Genomic DNA, 23,149 nt, shown 5'->3' with positions numbered 1-23,149 from the left:
TTTGTTTTCAAAGCCCAGGGAATTGGCCCAAATCCTAGGTATCACATATCTGACCATATTTCAAGCCGAAATTAAGCATGTTAAAACCCTTTTCCCTTTAAAGGTCAGACATTAGTGCTGGTAAAAATTGATCTGTGGGTTTTATGAATTTAGCCCCTGTGTTGGAGCCGCTTTTGTAATGGGAAGATTCAGTGGGGGAAGCTTAACACGGCATTGTTTTGCTTTGACAACGCAGCCACGAGAGCCTCTGCAGCTGTTCCCCCTGCTTACAATGGCAGATTAATTAACACAATCATGTGCTGCTGGCTTCAGCTCAACACACAGGTCTGCTCTGGGACAGATAGGTAAATCCTATACATGCCTTTCCAGACAGAGCATATTCTTGATGGGCTTCGCTACTAGATATATATTTGCAATGTGACTGGTCAGCTCATCGAGGCGAGAAACGGCGGAAAAGAAGGACTACAAACGAGAAGGAGAGGCCTCTGCTAATTGAACCAAAGCAATGCTGGGAAGTGTTGTCTGTTTCAGAGCAGCACTTCCTCTGCACCCTCCTCCCTCCTCCGTACCCCCCCCCCCCCCCCCTCGAGCTGCCAGGGCCATTAGCCGGGTTTCCTAATTAAGATTCCGCCGGCCGATCCGTCTCTCTTTCTTAGTTAGTTCCCTGACATTTTAAACTGTCTATTATTCCACCCGGCTTTCAGGTGCAATGCTGTGTAAATGGCAAGTCAAAAAATTATGTATCTCTCATACAGTTATCCATCAAGGACTATTAGAGGGAGCGGTCCAGGCGCTTAAATCATTACCGAATGCTGTGATCTTTCCCGATTGATCTTATCGCTCACATCCACTGTCATTCTGTTACCACACTTCATCCGTCCATTTCTCCCCCTCCCCTTCCTCCCTTTTCAGCACTCTCTCTCTCACTGCACCACGCCCGTGTTTGCTTTTCAACATGACCACAGAGTGTCAATATCTCAACCTTGCACCCACTTCTCTGTTGATATGATGATCACTTAACAGTCAAGAGCAAAGGATGATGGGAAATAAGGGCGTCATCAGAGGCAGCGACGGCAGCAGCCGAGCAATTATGTTTCCTTCAGACCAAATGCTCTGCCATTAATGAAATCCCTTATCACCCTGGAGAGGAGCAGGATGCTGGGACAGGTGCGGGAGATGCGCGTCGCTCATTTATCTTGTTTCCCGGAATGAAGGGGAGAAGCGGAATTCGGCAACAAGTGCGCGGCGAGTTCGAGCGCCGTAAATAATGCGCTTCTCGCTTACATATTTTAAACTTTGATTGGCAGCTCCGGCTAATTCTATTTTGAGGTGTGTAAATATAGGGCCTCATCAGAAAAAGCCTTGGCACGCAAGCTTTCAGTGTGTCTAAGATTTGTTTGCGAAGACCTGCTTGTGAATGGGTGGGAGTGAGAGAGAGAGAAACAGAGAGATGAGGGGATGTCAATCGAGTGTCTGACATCCCGTGGTGCCTGTGAGCTGCGGATAGCATTCGAAGCGCTTGCCCCAACAACAAGGTGTCTGCCCTTTACCAAAGCGAGGAGATCCGTGTTAGTGCCTTCCGAGCGGAGGTAGTCCGGGAGAGAGAGGGGGGCAGTGGATGGGGTGGCTCTAATGACGCTAATGCTGTGTGAGATTCTGGCTCCTGTTAAAGGAAGCAATCTGATTGGAAACAGTTCTGGGAGTCTGGGAGGTTGGCCCTGGCTCGTTTCATTTAATGACCCATTTCCTCAGCTCGTGCCACAAGCAGTTAACAAAAGTCAAGGTGCCCAGAGGTTCCCCTGCTGGGGGAGCACGCCAGAACCCCGGCTGGAGGCGGGGTGGGGGGTATTTTCAGGTCAGCGGAGGGTGTCTTTATGCTGGGAAACATCTTTGAGGTTCCGTATCAACCTGATGTATGATGATTTATGGAAAGGTTAACCTTGTAGTTAACGCTTAAAACACTTCCGTGCTAATAGCGGTAGCAGACCAGAGATGCCGCAGTGACTTTCGTGACCTTCCAGTACAGTCGTCGCGGCCCCAGGAGCGAATCCTAATGGAGCTAGTCAACTCTGAAAGCCAAACTTGAGCTCACTCACACATATCAAGCTAATGATCAATTATTAATATTCACAATCTCTAGCCCCAATGTCCCCATATGGGTGTAGACGACAAGCAATTATGTCATGCTTCTCGCTCTTCGGACCAAGCTATGTGAAGCTATTTATAAATATATAAAAGATAGATCTTATTACGCTGAGTTATTGCCCTCTTATTTCAGATGTACAGATTCAGATTAATTTGTAATTAGTCTTGAGATTTTGAGCCTCTGTAGATAAAGGATTCCAAAGTCTGTGCTTCATTCCAGAAACACGGATCTTTAAAAAAAAGAGAGAGAGGGAAAAAAAAAAGAAGAAGCGAATGCTGGTAGCTGGACTAAAATAGCATAAGCCTAAATGATTGTGCGCTCAGACAAATACAGACACGTATGTCTGAATGCCCTGGCAACAGCGAGCTTGCCAGTAAATGAGTTTTGAAATAAACTGTTATTGTTTAGTTGTAAACATCGAATCCTTGTAATGGAATCTAGGGTCGTGCTTAAGTGACAGCGTGTTGGTGGTATTGTACAAACACAGTCTTTTAAAGATGCGAGTGCGGATGGGAAAAAAGGAGAAGGGAAGAAAAAAAGCTCAAGAACAGGGCAGCAAGGCATCTGAAGCCCTTCTCTCGGTAACGTTGTGATTTAATTTTCAATATCCTGTCATGCAGCACTTTTCGTCGGGCTTAGGTTCACATTAATTTGCTCCAAATGTCAGATATCTCTTCTCAGATAAAACAGACAGAGAAATAAAGACATAAGGCTCCATCTTTTCTGTGGCCCGTGCAATCGGCAGAATAGCTTTAGTCATATAAGAGGGGGAAGTCTATTAATAGTTGAGTCATCAGTGCAGCAGTGTTCTGAAATGGCAAATTGTTAGCTCCTCAATGGTGATTCTTGCTCTCTGTCAATGACCTTCATAACAAATGAACATTTGGTCTGTGGAGGAGATAGGAGCAGGCTTTCTCACTGACATGTGTGAGGGGTGACGCACCGTCAACTGGAAGGATTGGAGTTGTAGAAAGAGTCAACAGTGAAAAGATGACGAAGAAGAGAGAAAGAAATAAGGCGTAAATAAAAATAAGGCATACGTGATGATCTCAGAATTGTGTTAATGCTTTCTGGTTGTTAACATATGGCATGTTAAGTGTTTTTTTTTTTTTTTTTTTTTTTTTCAAATATTGAATCTCTTTTTCAAAGAAAAACGTATTATTATTTCTTTTTACATATATAAATATCATTAAAGGAGAAATTCACTTCCAGAACAAAAATTTACAGATAATTTACTCACCCCCTTGTCATCCAAGATGTTCATGTCTGTCTTTCTTCAGTCATAAAGAAATTATGTTTTTAGTTTTGAGGAAAACATTTCAGGATTTCTATCCATATAGTAAGGGTCTTATCTAGCGAAACGATCGGTTATTTCCAAAAAAAAAAAAAGACAATTTATATACTTTTTGACCTCAAATGCTTGTATTGTCTAGCTTTGTGTGAAATCTGTGCATTCTGGTTCAAGACAGTTAGGGTATGTCAAAAAACTCCCATCTCATTTTCTCTACTTAAAAAATAACCCTACATCGCTGCAGAAGTACCGAGCCAGTGTTTACAAAGTGAACATGCAAAGAAGATTAAACGCCCAACAAACACAAAAAACAGTAAAACATCAATGTAAGAAAATGAGATGGGAGTTTTTCAACATACCCTAACTCTCATGAACCGGAATACACAGAACTAGACAAGATGAGCATTTAAGGTTAAAAAGTATATAAATTGTATTTTTTCTTTTAGAAAATAACTTAAATTTCGCTAGATAAGACCCTTCCTCCTCAGCTGGGATTATTTATAAAGTATATATCCTGAAATGTTTACCTCCAAAAACTTATTTTTTCACGACGGAAGAAAGAAAGACATCAACATCTTGGATGACAAGGGGGTTGAGTAAATTATCTGTAAATTTTTGTTCTGCAATTGAACTTGTTCTTTAAGGGTTTGCACAATGACATTTTACAACCTGAAGTAAATTTGTCTCGTCATAAAAGGTCAAATTATTATTTTAAGAGACTTCTTGACCTTGACACACAGTCGTGAGGGTCTGCGATATAATATATATTTTTTTATTTATTATTATTTTCCTTTATGTATGTCTTTATTTGGCAGACAAAAGTTTTTTTAAAACATATTTATATGTTAGCAATGATGAGGATTTTTTTTCTAAAAATACTAATAATTGATGATTATGCTAAATAAGATTATGCTAAATAAGCTTTTCTTTTCAAGCTCCCTTATTTATACGTTTTTGTACTTTTTACCCTTATCAAAATAAATTTTAATTTAGAAATTGTAAACATGCTAATTACAGAAGATGTGTGTTTAATTTATGCTTTTAAAAAAAAAGTTAGTGGGAGAAAAAAAAAAAGTGAGCAGCACGTCATTGACCCTGTTAGTATGAGTCTTGCTCCACAGCCTGTTTCCAACATTTCTCATCCCGCCTGGATGTTTGTAGATATTTTTGTTCTAAAATTACTCTATCAGACTTCATTCAGACATCTCACTCAGATTAATGTGGGTTAAATAAAAGATGTCCAATGCTATTTTTGATGGATGATGTAACCTTGAGGGGGAGGGACAGTTTTAAAGCTTCTCTGCCCAGCTCTCAGCATCTTGAAATGTATTCCGATGGAGTTGCTCAGTCATGAGACTCTCCTGTGTTTAGGGCGGCATGATAAATCTTTTTATTTCATTTTCCAAGACACTGGACAAGTGCATATAAGAGTAAAACCGGGGATGTCCTTGACCGCACAATTTATAGTCCATGTGGCTGAGGCGAAAAAGCCACGTTTTACAGTTCCTGTCAAGATGCAGGTTTTTGGTTAAGGCGATACGTGAGGATGGGAAGAGCCGTTAATGTTGTCCTGCATGTAATTCATCATCTTCACATTATAGTGTCAGTCTTTGTGGATGTCTAGTTTGGTAATGTTGTTATTGATCAGACCATCCATATGGTAATTTCCCTAATATCTTCAAGTACATCAGTATTGTTTTAATTCTCATTAATGAAAGCGATAGAGGAATGGCTTTTCAAAGCGTATGGCTTTAGAGGGATGCTAATGGATTTAGAAGGTGCTGTAAAGGGATGTGTAAGTCAGCTTTATGATTGCCTGGTGTACTTGTTGTTGATTTGGTCGGGTGGAAAAATGAATAGGAAATCAATGTCAGGCGAGGAGCGTTTTTTTCCACACTGAAAGAGTTTTAAAGGTACAGCGCCGTGCTTAAGTAATGCTGTTTAGCTCCACAACAGCCTGTTTGTCTGTTTCACTGCTTTCTTTCTTTCTTGTGTGGAACGCAGAAGATATTTTGAAAAATGTCTCAGTTTTCCCCATACACCGAAAGTCAGTTTTCTTCTCTTTTGATATGAGGGTGAGTAAAAAGCAACACCGTTTTCATTTTTGAATGAACTATCCCTTTAAAATCATAATTTGTCTCATTTCCACATCGTATTGTTTAACCATACCACAGTAGCCCTAAACAGACAGCCTCCACCCAGGCTTCACTAATGCTAAAGTTGCCCATTTTACAAAAAAAAGTGGGCGTCCATGAATATTTACAACGATTAAGAGCAGCCAGCCTTACTGAAGTGGGGCTTGTAATAAGATGCCCACCCTCAGGGCCCTCGCAAGCTCACTAAGGCTTCTGATCATGGCAGAACGTCTCCTCTCATGCGTCAGGCCAGCAGTGGTCACGGCAGTCCCTCTCGGATCCTCTGCATGCTGTGATCACCTTGCAGAATAATAAAGTTAGTGAGACCTCACTGCCTCCTCAGCAGCCCGGGTTTCACTTTCTTTTCAGTGCGTATTTATTAATTTATTTATCTTAATTTTCTTTTCTTTCGTTCTTTTTTTCCCTCGTTTTTTTAATTTGCTGCTCTTTGAAGCCTGAAAGCAACTCGAGAGGAGCAAACAAAGATGGGCGAGTGCCAGGCGGAAACTTATGGCACCATTCCTGTTCCCTCAGCTCGACAGAGGCATAGCCTTTAAAAAGGGAGAGGCGCACCTTCTGTCACTGATGGTGGGAGGGAAGGAGAGATAGAGAGAGAGAAAGAGAAAGAGGGAGGCAAGAGGGTTTCTCCAGTCAAGAGTGCTGTCAATGTGGCTCATTTGCACAATTCTGCCACTTTCACCTCCCTGACCTCCTGAGACTCTATCGTCTTGTTGTGTTGGTGCATGATGCTCGGTGTTTGTGAAGGGCACGTCTTGAGGAACCCGAGACGCGCTCATCAGATTTCAGTTGTGACGGAGCCGCGCGTGACTTGGCTGAGATCCTAGATTCATGTCGAACTTCTTGTGCTTTATGTCGCCCATTAAACTATTGAACTATTGATGTTATTGGTGGAGAGGATTTAGTCAAGCATGTTAAGTCAGGAAGATTTCTAACTTCTTACAGTCGGAGGGAGAATACTTAAAGCTTAATTTCACCTGACCCTCCCACCAGCAGGCATAACAAATGTGCTCTAAAAAAGAGAAAGAGAAAGAGAGAAAGGGAGAGAGAGAGAGAGAGAAATGCAGCGTTCTGTTCACAAAGCAGAAAAAGGACAATCTTTCCTCCTCCTCTTGTAATCCTACTTTCACTCAGGCTGCCGCTAATAAATATAAATGTTTGTGATTAGCATCACGGCGGCACAGGTGCATGTTTGTTGCGAGGAGAGGCATGTTCATTAATTTTCAGCGATGAAAAGTGCACTGCGCCATAAACACAGAGTCCAAAAACGCATGGGCTGATAAATGAACGCACAGATTGTTAATGTACCATTGTATGGCTGAGCCTCCACAAGCTTTAAAAAAAAAAAAAAAACACAGGGCCCTCTTGCCAAATCAGTGCTAGCTGGAGGTAATGTGCTAGCGGCCCCCTTTTTCATGGTCCAGATTACAGAGAATGGAGCTTTAAAACTGCGTTTTGTGTGTCTGAGTGTGTGTGATTATACTTACACATAGGATATAGTAAGGATTATACAGACAACATAGCCTCCCCCCGCACCCACCTTCCCATCTGATCTTTTGCCGCCATGTGGACAGTAATTAGTTTTTGTTTGTTTTTTTAGACTGATATTTACAGTGGAGTTTGGCTCTTCGCTGTGCGGATAGATGTTTAGATGGATAACCTGTCAGATTGACTATGGTTTTAGGATTTATTGTTTTTCTATAATACAATATATGTGAACCTGGACCAGAAAAAAAACACTCATAAGGTTTTTTTTTTTTTACAAATCTGGATAAATAAGATTTTCATTGATGTATGGTTTGTTAGGATAGGACCATATTTGGCCAAGATATAACTATTTGAAAATCTGTAATCTGAGGTTGATAAAGATCTAAATATTGAGCAAATCGCCCCTTAAAGATGTGCAAATGAAGTTCTTAGCGATGCATATTACTAATCAAAAATTGAGTTTGGATATATTTATGGTAGAAAATGTACTAAATATCTTCATGGAACATGATCCTAATGATTTTTGACATACAAGACCTATACAATGTATTTTTGGCTATTGCTGCAAATATACCCGTGCCACTTATGACTGATTTTGTGGTCCAGGGTCACATATGCGTGTGTGTATGCGTATATATATATATATATATTTATACACACACAGACACACAAGCACATAGAGATAAAGAGAGTGATAACATTTTCAAGCTGTTTAACATCATTTATGGGGTACACAAAAACATTTCCAGAGCAAGGCTGTTCATGTTTAACTACAACTGTTTTAAAAAACCGACAGCGCTCGGAGCGAGAAAATGCTGCTTTCCTACAGCCCAGGAAAAAAACAGAATCTGTTGAAAATGGGTTGTTTTTCAGTCACAGCGAAAATGTTTTATTAGGGGACCGCCGAACACCTGCCTTAAAATGTCGTTTCAACATCTCCCGAATGCCATTTTGCTTAATTGACTTGGAAATGGCCCAAATGTATTGCTGAATGCAGTCTAATTAATATTAATAATAAATGCCATTATTAACATCAAAGAACATCTGGTGCCCCTGTTTACCCACATGCCTTATATGTAGCACATTTTGCGGCTGTTTCATCTCACAAACAGAAAGGGGGTAAACACTTTTTGAATTTAGTGTTTATTTATTTATTTATTTAAATTCTAGTTTGCCTCTGTGAATTTATTACCTCATTGACACGCAGGTCAGCGTGTGCCGCCTGCAAGCGAAAGGGCTTGTTCTTGCATCCAGTGAATCTTACAAACGTTTGGACAGTTTTTTTTTTTTTTGTTCCCCTTTTCTCTCTATTCACGGACAGGACTCGCGGTGGTACCGTGGAGGGTTCAGGGTCCCTGGTGAACTCCTAAAAAAAATAAATAAATAAATAACTGCTTGTGCGAGCATCTGCGCCAAGGGGCTGCATTAGGAGTTTTAGCCACCATAAATCAGCAGGCTAAATAACTTTAATCTAAAATTTCATTAAGTAGTCCTTGTCAGGTAGTAAAAGGAGGGGATAATGCAGTGGTGTTTAATGATAATTGGTGTTTGGTTAATAAATTCTGCGAGTTCCGATTACTTTCTAGCAGTCGGCGGAATGCTAGCCTCAGCAGTGTAACTAAACCTCAAATTGATTAACTCGCCTGAACCAGACTGTTCACAAAGATGGCACCGGTCCAAATCAAAAAAGAGAGAGTGCAGTGTGCGCATCAGCCGGATGGTGTTGTGTTGCTCCAGCGTAAGGAAATCAGCTCCCCCCGGGCGCATTTTTAAAAGCCTAATGCCTTTCAAATGATGTCATCACATTTTACCTTCTCCCTCTCTCGCTGCTTTTTACTATCTAAATCCAAATGTTTCTCTCACATTTTCCTCGGGTGCTACAGAGGAAGGAAGGTCAATGACTGACTGTGGCACGTGACACATTATTCTAATGGATAGGGGAGACATCTTGTGTTTTTATGATTGCTTCTTTTCTCTTTTTTTCCTTCTGAAAGTGATATGCGAGTAATCAGAACCACAGACTGATTTAGAGTGGAAGTGTGATTGTGAGAGATCCATTAAAGGTGTGTGTGTGTGTGTGTGTGTGTGTGTGGTGGGGGGATTTGTCATAGTGGGCCTTTGTTGTTGTTTCTTTTTTTATTAGTGGGAACAGGGTGTGGTCCATCTGGAGAGATTTGAGAGGTTGTACACACACACACAAACAAACACACACATTTAATGTCACTGAGACAAACATCTTTTCCTTTACCTCTCTTTTATAGACATACACACACATGTGTATGTCAAAGACAACAAGCAGACAGCAGGGTGAGCGACACACCTCCTCCCAGATGGCTTTTCCCAGTGGCCTCCTGTCCGCTTCCAGTCTATTGTTTTGGCATGTTGGCAGTAAATCCACCTAAACACCTCACTTTACGTGTATGCACGCGACAAACTCAATGGACAATGAGATATGGATATTGATATGTCGTGTCAAGCGCTTGGAGATGCTTTTTATTATTGGTTACAGCAGCAAAAACCTCATAAGCGAATCCAGTGGTCGATGAAATATTTATGGAGATGGAGATGATTGATACCAGCGTAGTTTCAATAAGCAAGTTAATCATAAATTACAGATGTAACTTCATTATCCCCGTGTCTAATTAGTCAGACTGTAAACATCTATAAAAGAACACTGTAGCATTTCATAATGTTTTGCAGTATTGTCTAGGCCCTGGACTGAAGAGTTATTGTTTTCAGGCTTAACAGGATAATATATGAAGGCCGTGGCTCGCTCGTGACAATCGTTTTAATGCTGTGTCTCTTACAGATTTTTCTTTTGCATAAAAAAGGGCTGAGAAATGGAAAATCAATATGCAGAAAATAGTTATAGGTGGCGGGTTATCGAGAATCTCTCTGTTCCAGACACCCTGGGCCGAGAGATGATGCGTAATATATGGGGTGACCTTCAAATGTCATAAATGTGTTGTGCAATAAACTGTCAATATTTGTGGTTATTTGGTGCAGGATGACTTTTACAGTAATTGGAACAGCCGTATTAAAAGCTGGGGAGCAGTCAGCTGATTAAAGACGGCCCTGCTGGCCTGTGTGTGTGTGTGTGTGTGTGTGTGATGTGTGTGTGTGTGTGTGTGTGTGTGTGTGTGATGTGTGTGCGGAGTGAGAGAGAGAGAGCGAGACAGAGAGATGAAAGAACAGTATTACCTGTAAAGGCTTTGTATGCTCATGTATCTGTCTGTCTGATGTTCTAGTATGTATGTAAGAATGAGAGCGATACTGACAGGTTACGTTAAAATCTGGATCTAAAGGAACATTTAATATCATGTGGCACTTAAATGCCACATTTACACTTACATATACAGTGTATGTGTGTGGCTGTGGGACAATAACGTCCTCTCTTTTCGCTAAAAGCCTGTAAAATTTCCCAAGCGGAGTAATATTTGTAAGTGTCTGGGTACCAGGCTAAAGTGGGTCAGAGTCAGTGTTTGTGTTTGTTTGGTTGTGAGTATATGTTTGGGTCAGAAAATGGGGGCACACATCACAATGTACCGCGTGTAGGCAAAACGGAGGCAGCAAATTGCAGGAATGTGATCAGTCACAAGAGAGAAGGAGATGCTGACTTCACTCTTTCTTTTTTAACTTCTCAAATCTCATTTGATTCTTAAAAGAGGGTAGAGAAATGAGGAGAAAAAAAAGGCGCGGAAAGAAAGAAAGATTACTCGTACAAAAGCTTTTGATTGAGGCAAATGGTTGCTAAAGTGGGTTGCGCCATTCAGACGACGTCTCTCCCTACACACACACCGTATCATGTGTAGGCGCGGAAATAAGAAAGCATTTACAAACCGTTTGTTGCACTGTGGCTGGTCACACGCTCACAGATTTTCTTGAGCCAAAGTTAAGGCACAAAGCCAAATGCCGTTACAGGGTAAATGTGTTTTTAGGGTCAGAATGTGTGAATGGAGGGTTTTTGGTTTTTAACAGCAGCTGTTTTTTTTTTTTTTACTTATAGAGAGGAATTTATAAATTATTTATAAATTGCCTATTTAAACACCACAGCTTTGCTTTACAGTTTTTTATGCCAATTTGTTAGCTTATTCTGAGTTGTAGGTATTTTATTGAAACATACAAAATAACAACAACACACACACACACACACACACACACACACACACACACACACACTTCTGACCTGGTTCTGTATCCTAGTTTAGTATCTTGGTACCTTGGACCTTGGTCAAAAGAAAACAATACAAAACTTAATAAATAAATAAAAACATGGCTGGAAAGTTACTAATAGCCAATTGTAATTATTTTTTTCTCTCAGTTTGTTAGATTATTCTGAAATGTATTTATTTAGTTTTATTATTTTTTTATTTCATCTTTTGTATTAATTTATGTGGGGTTTACAGAGTAAAATATAATAAAATAAAATAATCAAAGTACCTCCAGATCTGGTTCTGTATCTCAAAACTAAAACAAAAAAATAAAAAATAAAAAACAGCTGTAACTTCTCAAAGCTTTTTTTTTTTTTTTCAATTTGTTAGATTATTCTAAATTGTTTAGTTTTATTCTCTTTTTTCATCTTTTATATGCATTCATAAAAACCTAAACTAAACTAAAATAAATTAAATTAAATAAAAAACTTCTCAAAGGATCTCCTGACTTGGTTCTGTATCTTGGTCAAAACAAAAACAATCAAACAAACAAACACACACACACACACACACACACACACACACACACACACACACACACACACACACACACACACACACACACACACACTTAAAACACACAAAACACAGAACAAAACAAACAAAAACAAAAAACACAAAACAAAACAAAAAGTAATATGCTAATGGCTGGAAAGTTTCCAATAGGCAACTGTAACATCTCTTCTCTCAATTTGTTTGACTATTGTGAATTATAAAATAAAATAAAAATAATAAAATTAAAAATAAAAAAAACTTCTCAAAGGACCTCCTGACCTGTCTTGGTATAGTATATTGGTCAAAACACAAATATAAACAAAAAAAAAACAAAAAAAAACAATCAAAATACAAAACAAAACAGAACAGAATAAAAGAAACATGCTAATAAATAAATAAATAAATAATAATAATAATAATAATAATAATAATAATAATAATAATACTTCTCTTCTATTTTCTAAATTGTTTAGATTATTGTGAATTGTATTAGAAAATAAAATAATATTAAAATAAAATAAACTTCTCTTGGTGTAGTATCTTGCTGAAAACACACACAAAAAAAAACAGAACAGAACAAAAAAAAACAAAAACAATACGCTAATGGCAGGAAAGTTTCCAATAGGCAACTGTAACTTCTATTCTCTCAGTTTGTTAGACTATTCTGAATTGTATAATAAAATAAAATAAAGAAAGTTACGCATCAGCTACATTATTAATAATAAAATCAAATAAAACATGTGGCAGGCAACTGTAACTTCTCAAAGGACCTGACCTGGTCTTGTATCGCATTAACTTCACTGGAGTGTCAAACGCTTCACACAATATGAGATCCCCCTTTAACTCACCATGGTGTAACACTGCTGACATCTCACATATAAGCATAGTGACTAATTATCTCCAAGTGTGGACTTGTTGACACTCTTAGACGTTATTGGTGTGACAATTGCTCAATCAGAGCGGCCCTTCGTTATCACCGTCTTCCATCAAGCTCCCTGCCGACGTCACCTGTCAAAACCGGGGCGCAACGGTGAAACGAAGACCCTGTTGCTGACATGGCTGTTTTCTCTTTTTTTTTCTCCTTGTATTGTTCATTTCAACACAATCTGCCATATGCTTCCCACTACAGATGATGAGAGGCTGGATAAAACGTTGGGACGTGAGTGTACTTGGGTGGGGGTCGGGGTGATATCTCTAAAGAAAGCTTCTGAACTGTCAGCGTTCTGTCAGGTTGCGGAGGGTGGGGAGGGGGAAAGCGGTGCACATGAACTCATTGATGTGTTTGACTTTGTGTGGCGTTAGCAGATTTGGGTGGCAAAAGCTGAAAGGATGGAGAACAACAGAAGAAACAAGACGGGAAAAACCTTTCTGGTGTGCGACTGGTTTGAAGTGAAACAGAACAGTCTGTGAATTATGTCTCTCTCTGGTTCTTTCTTTCTTAGATGTTGGGGAAGAGATGGCGAAACCTGTGAGTGCTGTCCAGCCCCCCACCACTCAGCACCGGGAGCGAAGTGTGGGTTCGAGCATGAAGGACTGCCCCTACTGTGGCAAATCTTTCCGCACCTCCCACCATCTGAAGGTCCATCTAAGAATACATACAGGTGAGCAACAAAAATCCTGCATTTTAGACATTTGCATTCATTTGACATGTATATCGTACCTAGTAAACCACAGTTTTTCCTGCCGTTACTGATGCACATTTTAAACAGCCCACTTTAGTGGAATTTAAAAAACTCTGAGCCCATAAATGAACTTCAGGTATGTGAGGCAGGACGCCCCAGCCCAGCAGAGTAATGATGTGAGCAGTGCTGGTCCAGTGGCTGTCAGGAGACCCTGCTGTTCCACCCAAGAGCAAGGCTGAGGCTCACTAGCAGGCACAGCTGGCCTAGTTAACATGCAGGATAACCAGGATAAGCACTCAGAGGTCACCTTAGATTCAGCACACTGCTGTCTCTGTTTATGTGTACGAGTGTGTAAACACTGACAGCATTTTTAATATGCGAATTATTATTAGTAGTAGTAGTATTTGACAACAACAATAAATATGCTTCTGCATATATTTATAGTACATATAAATACTGTTATTAAATTACAAAATATTATTATACATAGTAACATCAAAGTTTTTCTAAAGAAAGAGTGACCAACAGTGACACCAGCAGGTAAAATTGCAGCATTAGTCCGCATCTCTTTCGCCTCCCCTGAGCCCATTAAGTTTTAACAGACCCACTAAAGCATGTGGTGAGTTTGGTGGGGGGTAACTGAGAATGAATGGGGGATAGTCACGTGAGAGAAATGAGCGAAATGATTGGATATGACTGGATATGTTTGAATGTGATTGGTTCATGCGATAAATCCCGCCTCTTGTTTTTATGCGTGTTCACTCACACACTTATATAACCTCTTTGTCAAGTCAAAATCAAACTTCAAATGGCCTAAATACATGATCCTTGAGTCTTTTTCCCTTATTTTCTTGGTGAATTTAAGGTACATTTCTGCGTCTGTGATCAGTGTTTACCAAGCTCTAATGAATGATGATCCGAAAATAAATTTATTATGAAAAAGAACAGCTTAACATCATTTCTTAAATAAAATATATAATTGATTAAATAAAATATATATTGTTTAAATTACGTTTAAGTTACCGCCTTGAGTTATTATTTTGGAATAAATGCTTAAAAAAACTAAACTGGTGAGATTTATACTTGGTTTAAGTAAATAGAATAGCCCAGTGATACATTGTTGAAAACAGCTGGGTAAAAAATTTTTTAGGTTTCTTTGATGAATAGAATGTTCAGAAGAGCAGCATTTATCTGAAATAGAAATCTTTTGTAACATTATAAATGTCTTTATCATCACTTTTGATCAATTTAAAACATCCTTGCTAAATAAAAGTATTTATTTATATAATTTATTTTCCATTTTTTTTATTCTGACTCTATATAGCTTTTGAATTGTATAGTGTATAATGTTCCAAAAGCTTTTTGTTTCAGATAAATGGAAATTTAATATTCATCAAAAAATCCTGAAAAAAAAGTATTTAACAGTTTTAAATATTGATAATAAATAATAATAATAATAATAATAAGTTTCTTAAGGAGCAAATCAGCATATTAGAATAATTTCTGAAGGATCATGTGACACTAAAGACTGGAGTAATGTTGCTAAAAAAATGTAGCTTTGATCACAGAAATAAATTACATTGTAAAATACATTCAAATAGACAGCAGTTTATTTCACAGTATTACTGCTTTTGCTGTATTTTGAATCAAATAAATGCAGGCTTGGTAAGCAGAAGAGAATTCTTTAAAAAAACATTACAAATCTCACTGTTCAAAAACTTTTGACTGGTAGTGTATATATACATATATATATATATATACATACATCATCTAAGCGAAAGTCGTTTTATTCAAGTCTTCTGTTAAGAATGCTAATTATACATTTGCCTATACTGAAGAAAGTAATTTTATGGGTCAGATCAGAAATATCTGCACATGTTCACAGTGAAGCTTCAGTCATAAAAAGGACAGACATAAAAATAGAAAGAAGAAAGAGTGAAAAAAAGAAAAGGGAAAAAAGAAAGAAAGATTCAGCTTTCTGTATTCAGCAAATAATGTGAAGCCAATCCCGCTTCTTTTCTTAACTGTAAATGGAAATCACTCGCAGCTTAGGGAATCGATGGTTGTTATTTTTTTGGTATGTGCATACAAGGAAGAGCGGAGACCACCCAGATGGTATTTGTCCCACTTAATAAGAAGCACATAGCTGCGCTATTCTGGAGCATTAAGGTTGATTATAAGGCATGCTTAACAATGGAGCTGATGTGTAACTCTCTCAGCCTGCAGTATTTTCATCTTCTGTTGTAACAGAAGCACAGGGAATACTATTACTTTTCAATACAGTACTTATATGAAGTCTGCAGAACGCTGTCGTCTGCATTTGTTATTATCTAATATGGACTGGGAGACAGTTGGAAAGAGTCGTTTTCCTTGAAATGACTTAAGTACAAAATCTGATATAAAATGAAAATTTTATTTTAATTTAAAATCGCACATTTAAGCAGAGGGGTTAAGGCTTTGGACAGGCTGGTTATATCCTCCTAGCAGGAGAGCAGCGGATGGAGTGGGGAAATATGTTTCTAGCTGAGGGAGGTTGAGTTATGCCTGCTCGGAGCAGGGGGTAAGGGTCCCCAGTAGGGCCGTATTTCAGCCGAGAGGAAACAGAGGCCCTCGTCCCAAGCCTCCGTTAACTCACTCACTCACTCCGCTTGCCGGGATGGCCCACGTGTGTGCGGTGTGGCCCGAGCGCGTTTACACGCGGCCGCTGCGCTTTCTGTCGATGCAGCAATTTACACGGGCCCTGATGTACTTGCAAGATGTGTGACTCTTTGCTGATCGGTTATAGGTTTGTCATAAAGATTCCCAGCTGACAGACATGGGAGATACGGCGCGGGTCTGGGTCTAGCTCTGCTCGAATAATTTACAGGAACAACAGCCCCTTCCAATCAGGCTGAAACTATGCCGTTGACATTAAACAAATATCCTGCCTTGATTTAAAGCAATCAGACATGCGGATGACACAAAGCGGGCCTCAATCCTGATGCCGTTATCCCATCACAATGGCGTTGCTTACCGAGGAGGCCAGGGCATTGTGCGACACAATGTTAGATTAATGACTCTCTAACGTCGGCTTGAAAGGAATGAAGTGAATTTAAATTTCTCCAAAAGTTAAAGAGCTAATGTTACAGTATTAATTTCCTCTCCAACAGTGAGCGGGAAAATATCCATTAGTGAAATTAAGCACAGTTTTCTAGGTAGCTAACATTGTGCAGCGTATAGTGTGGGGCCACAGCTAATGAACACTGCAGTGGGTGATATTTCATTATACAAATTAATGCTCACATTTTAATGGGAAAGTCACATAATGAATCTAGGCTTCAGTGACAGCAATTAGAGACACAGATTGTCCCCTTCTGGACAAGGCAGTATTTAGCAGTAAGCAGCTGTAGATAAAAAATAAAAAGGTCCTTGCTCCTGACAATGGCTACGCATAACTTGAGGCTATAGGAGAACCAACATGCCAGACGAATCACCTTTGTTTGAAGAGAGACAGAGGACAGACAGGCATCGGCCGTGCGAGTTCACCTTGGTGATCGGGAGCCATTAGGCATCTTGAGCGAGACTTGGACCGAACCGAGGAGAGCTGGCTCGCACGGCTGGGTGGAGGTTTACGCTTGCGTCAAACAGCATTTTGAAGGTTTACTTTGAAGCGGGAGAAAACTCAGGTCTGTGGTCAGTTGCTGCTGCTCCAAACCATAAGCGTTGTAAATTACAAAGGTCACTCAGCAGACTCCCTGCAGAAAATCAGACTGTGTTGTCTGGTGCGTGGTTTGCGGGTTTTGTTTCGTTCGCTTTTATTTTTATTTTATTTAGTTTTGTTTTGGTTCTCTCTGGTAATGCTTATTTGCTTACTACATGGTGAGTTAGTTCTCTAAAAGTCTTTAAGATGAATGGAAGGATTGAAGTAATGGGCCATACAGTAAGGGGTAATTTAAAATGTAAATAGAAATTGTGGGTACTTGATGTAGGGCTTGAGAACTCGAACACCTTGACATTCTTGTTTCTGCATTTGGCGTAGATAAAGCATAGCTTAAGGAAGAAAAAAACACATCTATTTTTCCAGTGCAGTCAATCTCTCTCTCTCAGTTTGTATCCCCCTGTGGAATGCAGGCTGTCTTTTCACCATTCTGTAAAGCCATATGGAAATTCATCTTAAAGTATGTCATATCTATTAACTATTTTAATTGCCCTTCTGTAAAGGCTGTGGGTGTTTATTCTGAACTGTTACTATGGAGTCATGACAAATCATACAAATCCATATGAAATCAGTTTGCGCTGGACTTCTTCAAGTGTCGAGACTGAAAGCGTTCCGTTAAAAGCGAACTTGCGAAATGATAATGGATATGTAGTACTCACAGTGAGAGGTCTCTGTAATTTATATAAAGCCTGTCACACTATACCAGATGGCAATTTGATATGTATTTTTTCCTCCCTATTTTTATTAACACAGTCCATCAGCCATAAGAGTGAGCTTTGGAAACTTTTTTTGGAGTTTTGCACTCTCTTGTTTCAAAAGATGAAAAATAATAATCTCTTTACCTCTCTGCCTTGGCGATCCATTTTGTTTCCCTGAGGTTGTGTTGTTTGTGTGGATATCAATTAAAAGTGGATTAACGGGTACATAATGACCTTTAGCAGTAAATTGTGTGTAATGTTGCAAGGCAGGATACAGTATATTCCCCAGATGTCACACGTGCCCCTGACGTATGATGGAGCAGATGTCTTACTGAGCCCAAATGGTGCACAAAGAACATGCCACACGCACAGAGACTTGCACAGGCACTTGAACACACACTCGCGTAAACATACAACCAGCGGAAAAAAAGCATATATGTATGCATAATAATCGATTAGCTTGATTTATAGTTTTAGCATTTTAGTTATTAGCATAGTACTTATCCTAATATGTTTTTTTTTTTTTTTTTTACATAAAAATAAATGTTATTAGTATGTTCATAAGCAGGCGCACAAGATGGGGTGGAGAAAAGCAGATCACTCTAATTGTACTCTAATTTTGGGTACAGAATATCATTCCTTCCAGTTAAAGGAACTGAAAATGATCATTTGCATCAAGGACGTTTCCTTATTGAATCACACCAAGCCTCTGTTATCCTGCTCAGAGGATAAGCACTTATTGGGTTAAAAGCTCATCTTGTATGATGTCTTTTGAATATGCGCTTCAAACGCTCTTGTGTAAAAGAACACCCTCACTCTCTCTCCTGCCCTTCACTATATGTCCCTCTGTATATTTGCTCCTTATCAATATAGTATTGAGTTTGTGTTTGCGAATCCTTTATTTAGGAAGCTGTGCAGTGGGTCTGCAGATCTTCCATTCTTTTTCTGGAATGGCGCCCTCCAAATAATGATAAATTACTTGAGCACTATGCCATTTGCTAATTATATCCATGATTTACTACAGAGCCAGACTTAAATCATTCAATTCAGTCTTGCGTAACAATGCAACATTTTTTCTGGGTTAAAAAATGTTTTCCATGTGTATAATCTAAGCGTTTATAGCCACACACACACACACATCGACAAACATGCTTTTATTTTCATTTTCCCATATCTCTCGAAACTCCCTCTCTCACTGTCTTTTTTCCACCTCGCACGTCATCATTTAATTCCTGAAACATTACAGGGTCTCAAAAATCAAGCCTTGCATTTAGTTTATTGCTTATTGATCTTATAAATCTAGCTTTCATTCCGAGCCTATTCTAATTGTTGTCAGAGCGTATTTTATATCGATATTGATCGAATCATGCAAATGCAATTTAGACTCTTTCTCTTGTTAAAAGCTACTCCCTTTTCGCTTTTAACAAGAATTCTTGTACATATGCATGTGTTTCTAAACTGCCTGCATGCCTTCTTTTACAGTACATTTCATGCTGGTTAGCATTTTGTAATCCACAGTGTGAGGCTGCCTTATGAGGAATGTTCATGTGCACCACATATGGTGTGTTTATATCATTTAGACTATCTTCACTCTCAAATGAGGCCTGTTTATTGGGTGCGTTTTGGACTGAGGGGTCACAGTTGTCCTCCGGGGGGAATAAAGAGCTTCTGTGGGCCTTGATTTATCCTCACTATGATAAACTGCAAATAGAGAATGTCCACAGAACAGCTCCACCACCAAGGTAGAGGCTTGACAGCAGACAAGGCCAGGAGAGAGACAGAAAGTGAGAGAGCGAAAGACAGCAGCAACCAGCAGCACCACAAGCCTGCAGTTCCCCATGTGAACAGAGATAACATCCAGACAGTTTTGTTGTCAGTTGAAAATATGATCTCTGTAGTGGACTGAAGGCACCATATGGTGATATGTTTTTTATGGCGCTGACGTGAGTGATGGCTCACTCCTAGGATCTGGATTGAGCTGGATCGACCCGTATTGAAACTCCTCCCTCCTCTCAAAAAGGCTGATGGACTGTTTACTAAGTGATAAATGGGGTCGAACACTGCAGAATGTGAGATTTAGAGAGGCTTGACGTAATCCCTGACATGATTCCTGTCAAATATTTACATGTTGTTTTTCTTTTTGCTCTTCTTCTGACAGGTGGAACAAGCCCAGGGTTCCTGCTGAGCTTGTTGGCACCTTTATTATTACTGCTGTACTGACATCAGCTTCTGTCTGTCTTTGTTTCTTTCTATCACTCTCACTGTAGGTGAAAAGCCCTACAGGTGCCCTCATTGCGACTATGCAGGCACTCAATCAGCTTCTCTGAAGTACCACCTGGAGCGCCATCACCGTGAGCGACAGAATGGAAGCGGCCCTTCAGCCAACCACCCTCCATCTTCCGAGCATAAGGATGACCATGCCAAGAACAGCAGTAGCAGTGGGGTCTTTGCTCGCCCTGATGTCCTTCGCGGGGTCTTCAAAGGGGTGATGCCCTCTGGTCTTGACTTCAGAGGGGGTCAGATGCTACCACACCAGTGGGTACCACCAGGAATGCTCTCACCCAGAGACAGAGACCGTGAAAGGGAACGCGATCGCCACGGACCAGGGCCAGAGCCCACCGTCGAAAGCATGAAGAGTCCCGAGGGGCCAGCCTCTGCAGGGGACAGTCCTGCCAGCTTCTCTGACCTGGGCCGAGCCTACCAGAGCATGGTGGGAAACGGAGTCAACTTCCAGGGCTCCCTTCAAGCTTTCATGGACAGCTTTGTCCTCAACTCCATGAAAAAAGACAAAGAAATGAGAGAGAGTCAGCTGCACAGCCAGCACTTTAGCCAGGAGAGCGCCGAGGCCAAGACCAAAAGAGCCAGCGAGGCCAACCAGGAGGAGAATCCCACCAGTGACATCAAGCCAGCTGAGGGTGGCCGCTCCCAGTACGAGCCTCTGGATTTGTCTGTTAGACCTGAAGCAGGGTCCCTCCCTGGAGCCTCCATCACCATCCAGGACAATGTCGCTTGGCACGGCTGCCTCTTCTGCTCCTTCACAACTGCCTCTGTAGAGCTGATGGCCCTCCACCTGCAAGCCAACCACCTGGGCAAAGGCAAGTGTGGCCCAGGAAAAGATGCTAAGGAGCACCTCCTGGGAGAGCCTTCCCATGCAGGCAAAGCTACTGGCTTGGCTCCTCCACCGCCAGGCCTTCTACATCACCATGAGGGAGCCCCGTCCAGGGACAGAGAGACTGAGTCTGGGGATCTGAAGGGACAAGCAGGCTGGTCCAACCATCTGGAGCAGCCCCCGCATGGAGCCTCCATGGGCACATTCTCAAGTGACTTCTACAAGCCCTTTGGTCCTGTGTATGATGGCTCTGCTAGAGGGCCTGTTGGATTCCTGGACCACCAGCAAATTCAGCCCAGTGATATGGGTGGTCAGGGCCCTTTGGACGACCTATCCGACAAGGCTTCCTGCAGCGAAATAGAGGCATCTGAAGAACATGGCGGCCAGTCTGAGGAAGACGAAGTAAGTCGTGACAAATCATTGCCCACTGCTACAGAGCGGCATATGCGTTCAGATGACGAAGAGGAGGCGGAGGAAGAAGAAGACATGGAGATGGGTGATGCTGAGGAGGAGGACCGCGGATCCATGCAAATGCTTCCCGAATCTCCATTGTCAGGGAAGGACATCCAAAGATGCAAGCTAACCATGGGCCCCCAAAGCTCTGGCCTTTCTCCTCCTCAGCCTCCCACCCCTGAGAAGCAGTGGCAGCAGCAGACAGGCCTTGGTCTTCTCTCCCCAAGCGGCGGTCCTCCTGGCCTGGTAAAGCCTGATCAGACCCACCTGGAGCATCAGATGAACATGCTATCTGTCCTGCGGGCCTACAGTTCAGAGAACCTCGCAGCCTTCAACGGAGGCCTTGGCGGCAGCTCCAACGGAGGAGGCAGTGCCACCAGCAGCATGAAAAGAAATGACCCCTCTGGTGAGTATGACAACATAAACCCCTATTTTACTGTCATATATCAATGAACAGTGCCTTACTGTTATACATACACACCCTCTGACAAGTATGAGCGACACATCATCACTACAAAATCTACTCTTTCTTATTTGTGAACAGATTACACATTGAGACATTTGTTCAATGTTTCCCTCATTGGTCAGAACTGCACCAATACAGAAACTCTCTAAAGGAGCAAGATTTGCTTTTGAGTGATTTCAACCTTATTTCGGGCAAGTTTAGAGACCATCAGGATGACAAAGTAACATATTAATCTTTATTATATTGTCATTTTACAAGAGCTCCAGTCCCACCCTCTCTCCTTCCCTCCTCTTTCTGGGAATAAGGGTGTCTGCTCTGGAACAGACCAGGAGCTGATGGTCCCTGTGTCATCTCTAGCTCACAGAACTTAACTATCTTAGCTTTCATAAAGGCCTCTCCCAAAAGCCCATTACTTTATAAGAGCCCAGGATCTATGGCCTAGTGAAAAATGATCTGTCAGCTTTCATGATTCTGCTAAGGTTACTGGTGCTCCTTGAGACTACTGTGTTTCACACTGCCCTTTTTGAAAATCTGGTGATAAAAAGAAAAAGAGAGTAACTGTGAATGAAAAAAGAGAGTAAATCTCTAAGAATTGAATTTGTAGTTTGGTTCGGGCAGCTGTAGTAGAAAGTAAGTGGGTGCCACAGCCTTTAGATGCCCTTCTTTAAGGGTATTTCTTACAGTTGAGAGATTATTTTCACTCAAGTCAAACAGTCAGGCAATAAAACCTATGTATCCTACATTTTTCTTTCGTTCATAATATATTATTCATTAATGAGACAACTAATTTTCAATTCTGGAGTTGAGACAGACGTTCTTAGTTTGGTGCTTTACATTGGTGTTATTACTTGTACTCTGCAAACACAGAGGAGCAAGGCAGACATTATTTTTTTCTTTTCTTTTTTTTTTGCTCTCAGTAAAACAATCTTACTGCAAATAGGTGTAGGATTAAACAGGGTGGTTTAAACTAGTACTGCAAGTATTTTTAACAGACATGTTTTATTAAGCTGCTTCATTCTCACAGATCTTAATACTTATTGTTCCATTAATTTGTAACTATTAAATCGCTCATGCTTGATTAGTAACCACAAATTTATCAACAGTAATTTGAATTATAAGAAAATCTGAATAGATGTCAGTTATTTTTATAGTACTTATTTTAAGTCATTATAAGCTGTCTATAGGATTTTTTTTTTTTTTTTTTTTTTTGTCCAGTGACATTTGGATCTCTGTTTCACCATAATGTTGACCATAAGTGAGTCAACAACTAACAATCACGTCAGATGAACTAGTTGACAATGTGAGTCAGTTATCTGGGAA

The 23,149-nt window shown here is 40.5% G+C and overlaps 1 protein-coding gene across 3 annotated transcripts in view; it reads left to right on the top strand.

The window, feature by feature from the left end:
- Nucleotides 1–23,149, top strand: part of znf536 (zinc finger protein 536) — a 220,411-nt gene that overhangs the window by 129,544 nt on the left and 67,718 nt on the right. For all 3 annotated transcript variants that reach the window (XM_073835843.1, XM_073835845.1, XM_073835846.1), the window contains exons 5-6: nt 13,227–13,385; nt 20,069–21,769. In XM_073835843.1, the coding sequence (XP_073691944.1) occupies nt 13,227–13,385; nt 20,069–21,769 (1,860 nt within the window). The remainder of the gene's footprint in view (nt 1–13,226; nt 13,386–20,068; nt 21,770–23,149) is intronic.

The sequence above is a fragment of the Garra rufa genome, chromosome 3, assembly GCF_049309525.1.
Source record: "Garra rufa chromosome 3, GarRuf1.0, whole genome shotgun sequence".
Classification (NCBI taxonomy): domain Eukaryota; kingdom Metazoa; phylum Chordata; class Actinopteri; order Cypriniformes; family Cyprinidae; genus Garra; species Garra rufa.
This window is presented reverse-complemented; position numbering and strand designations above follow the sequence as displayed.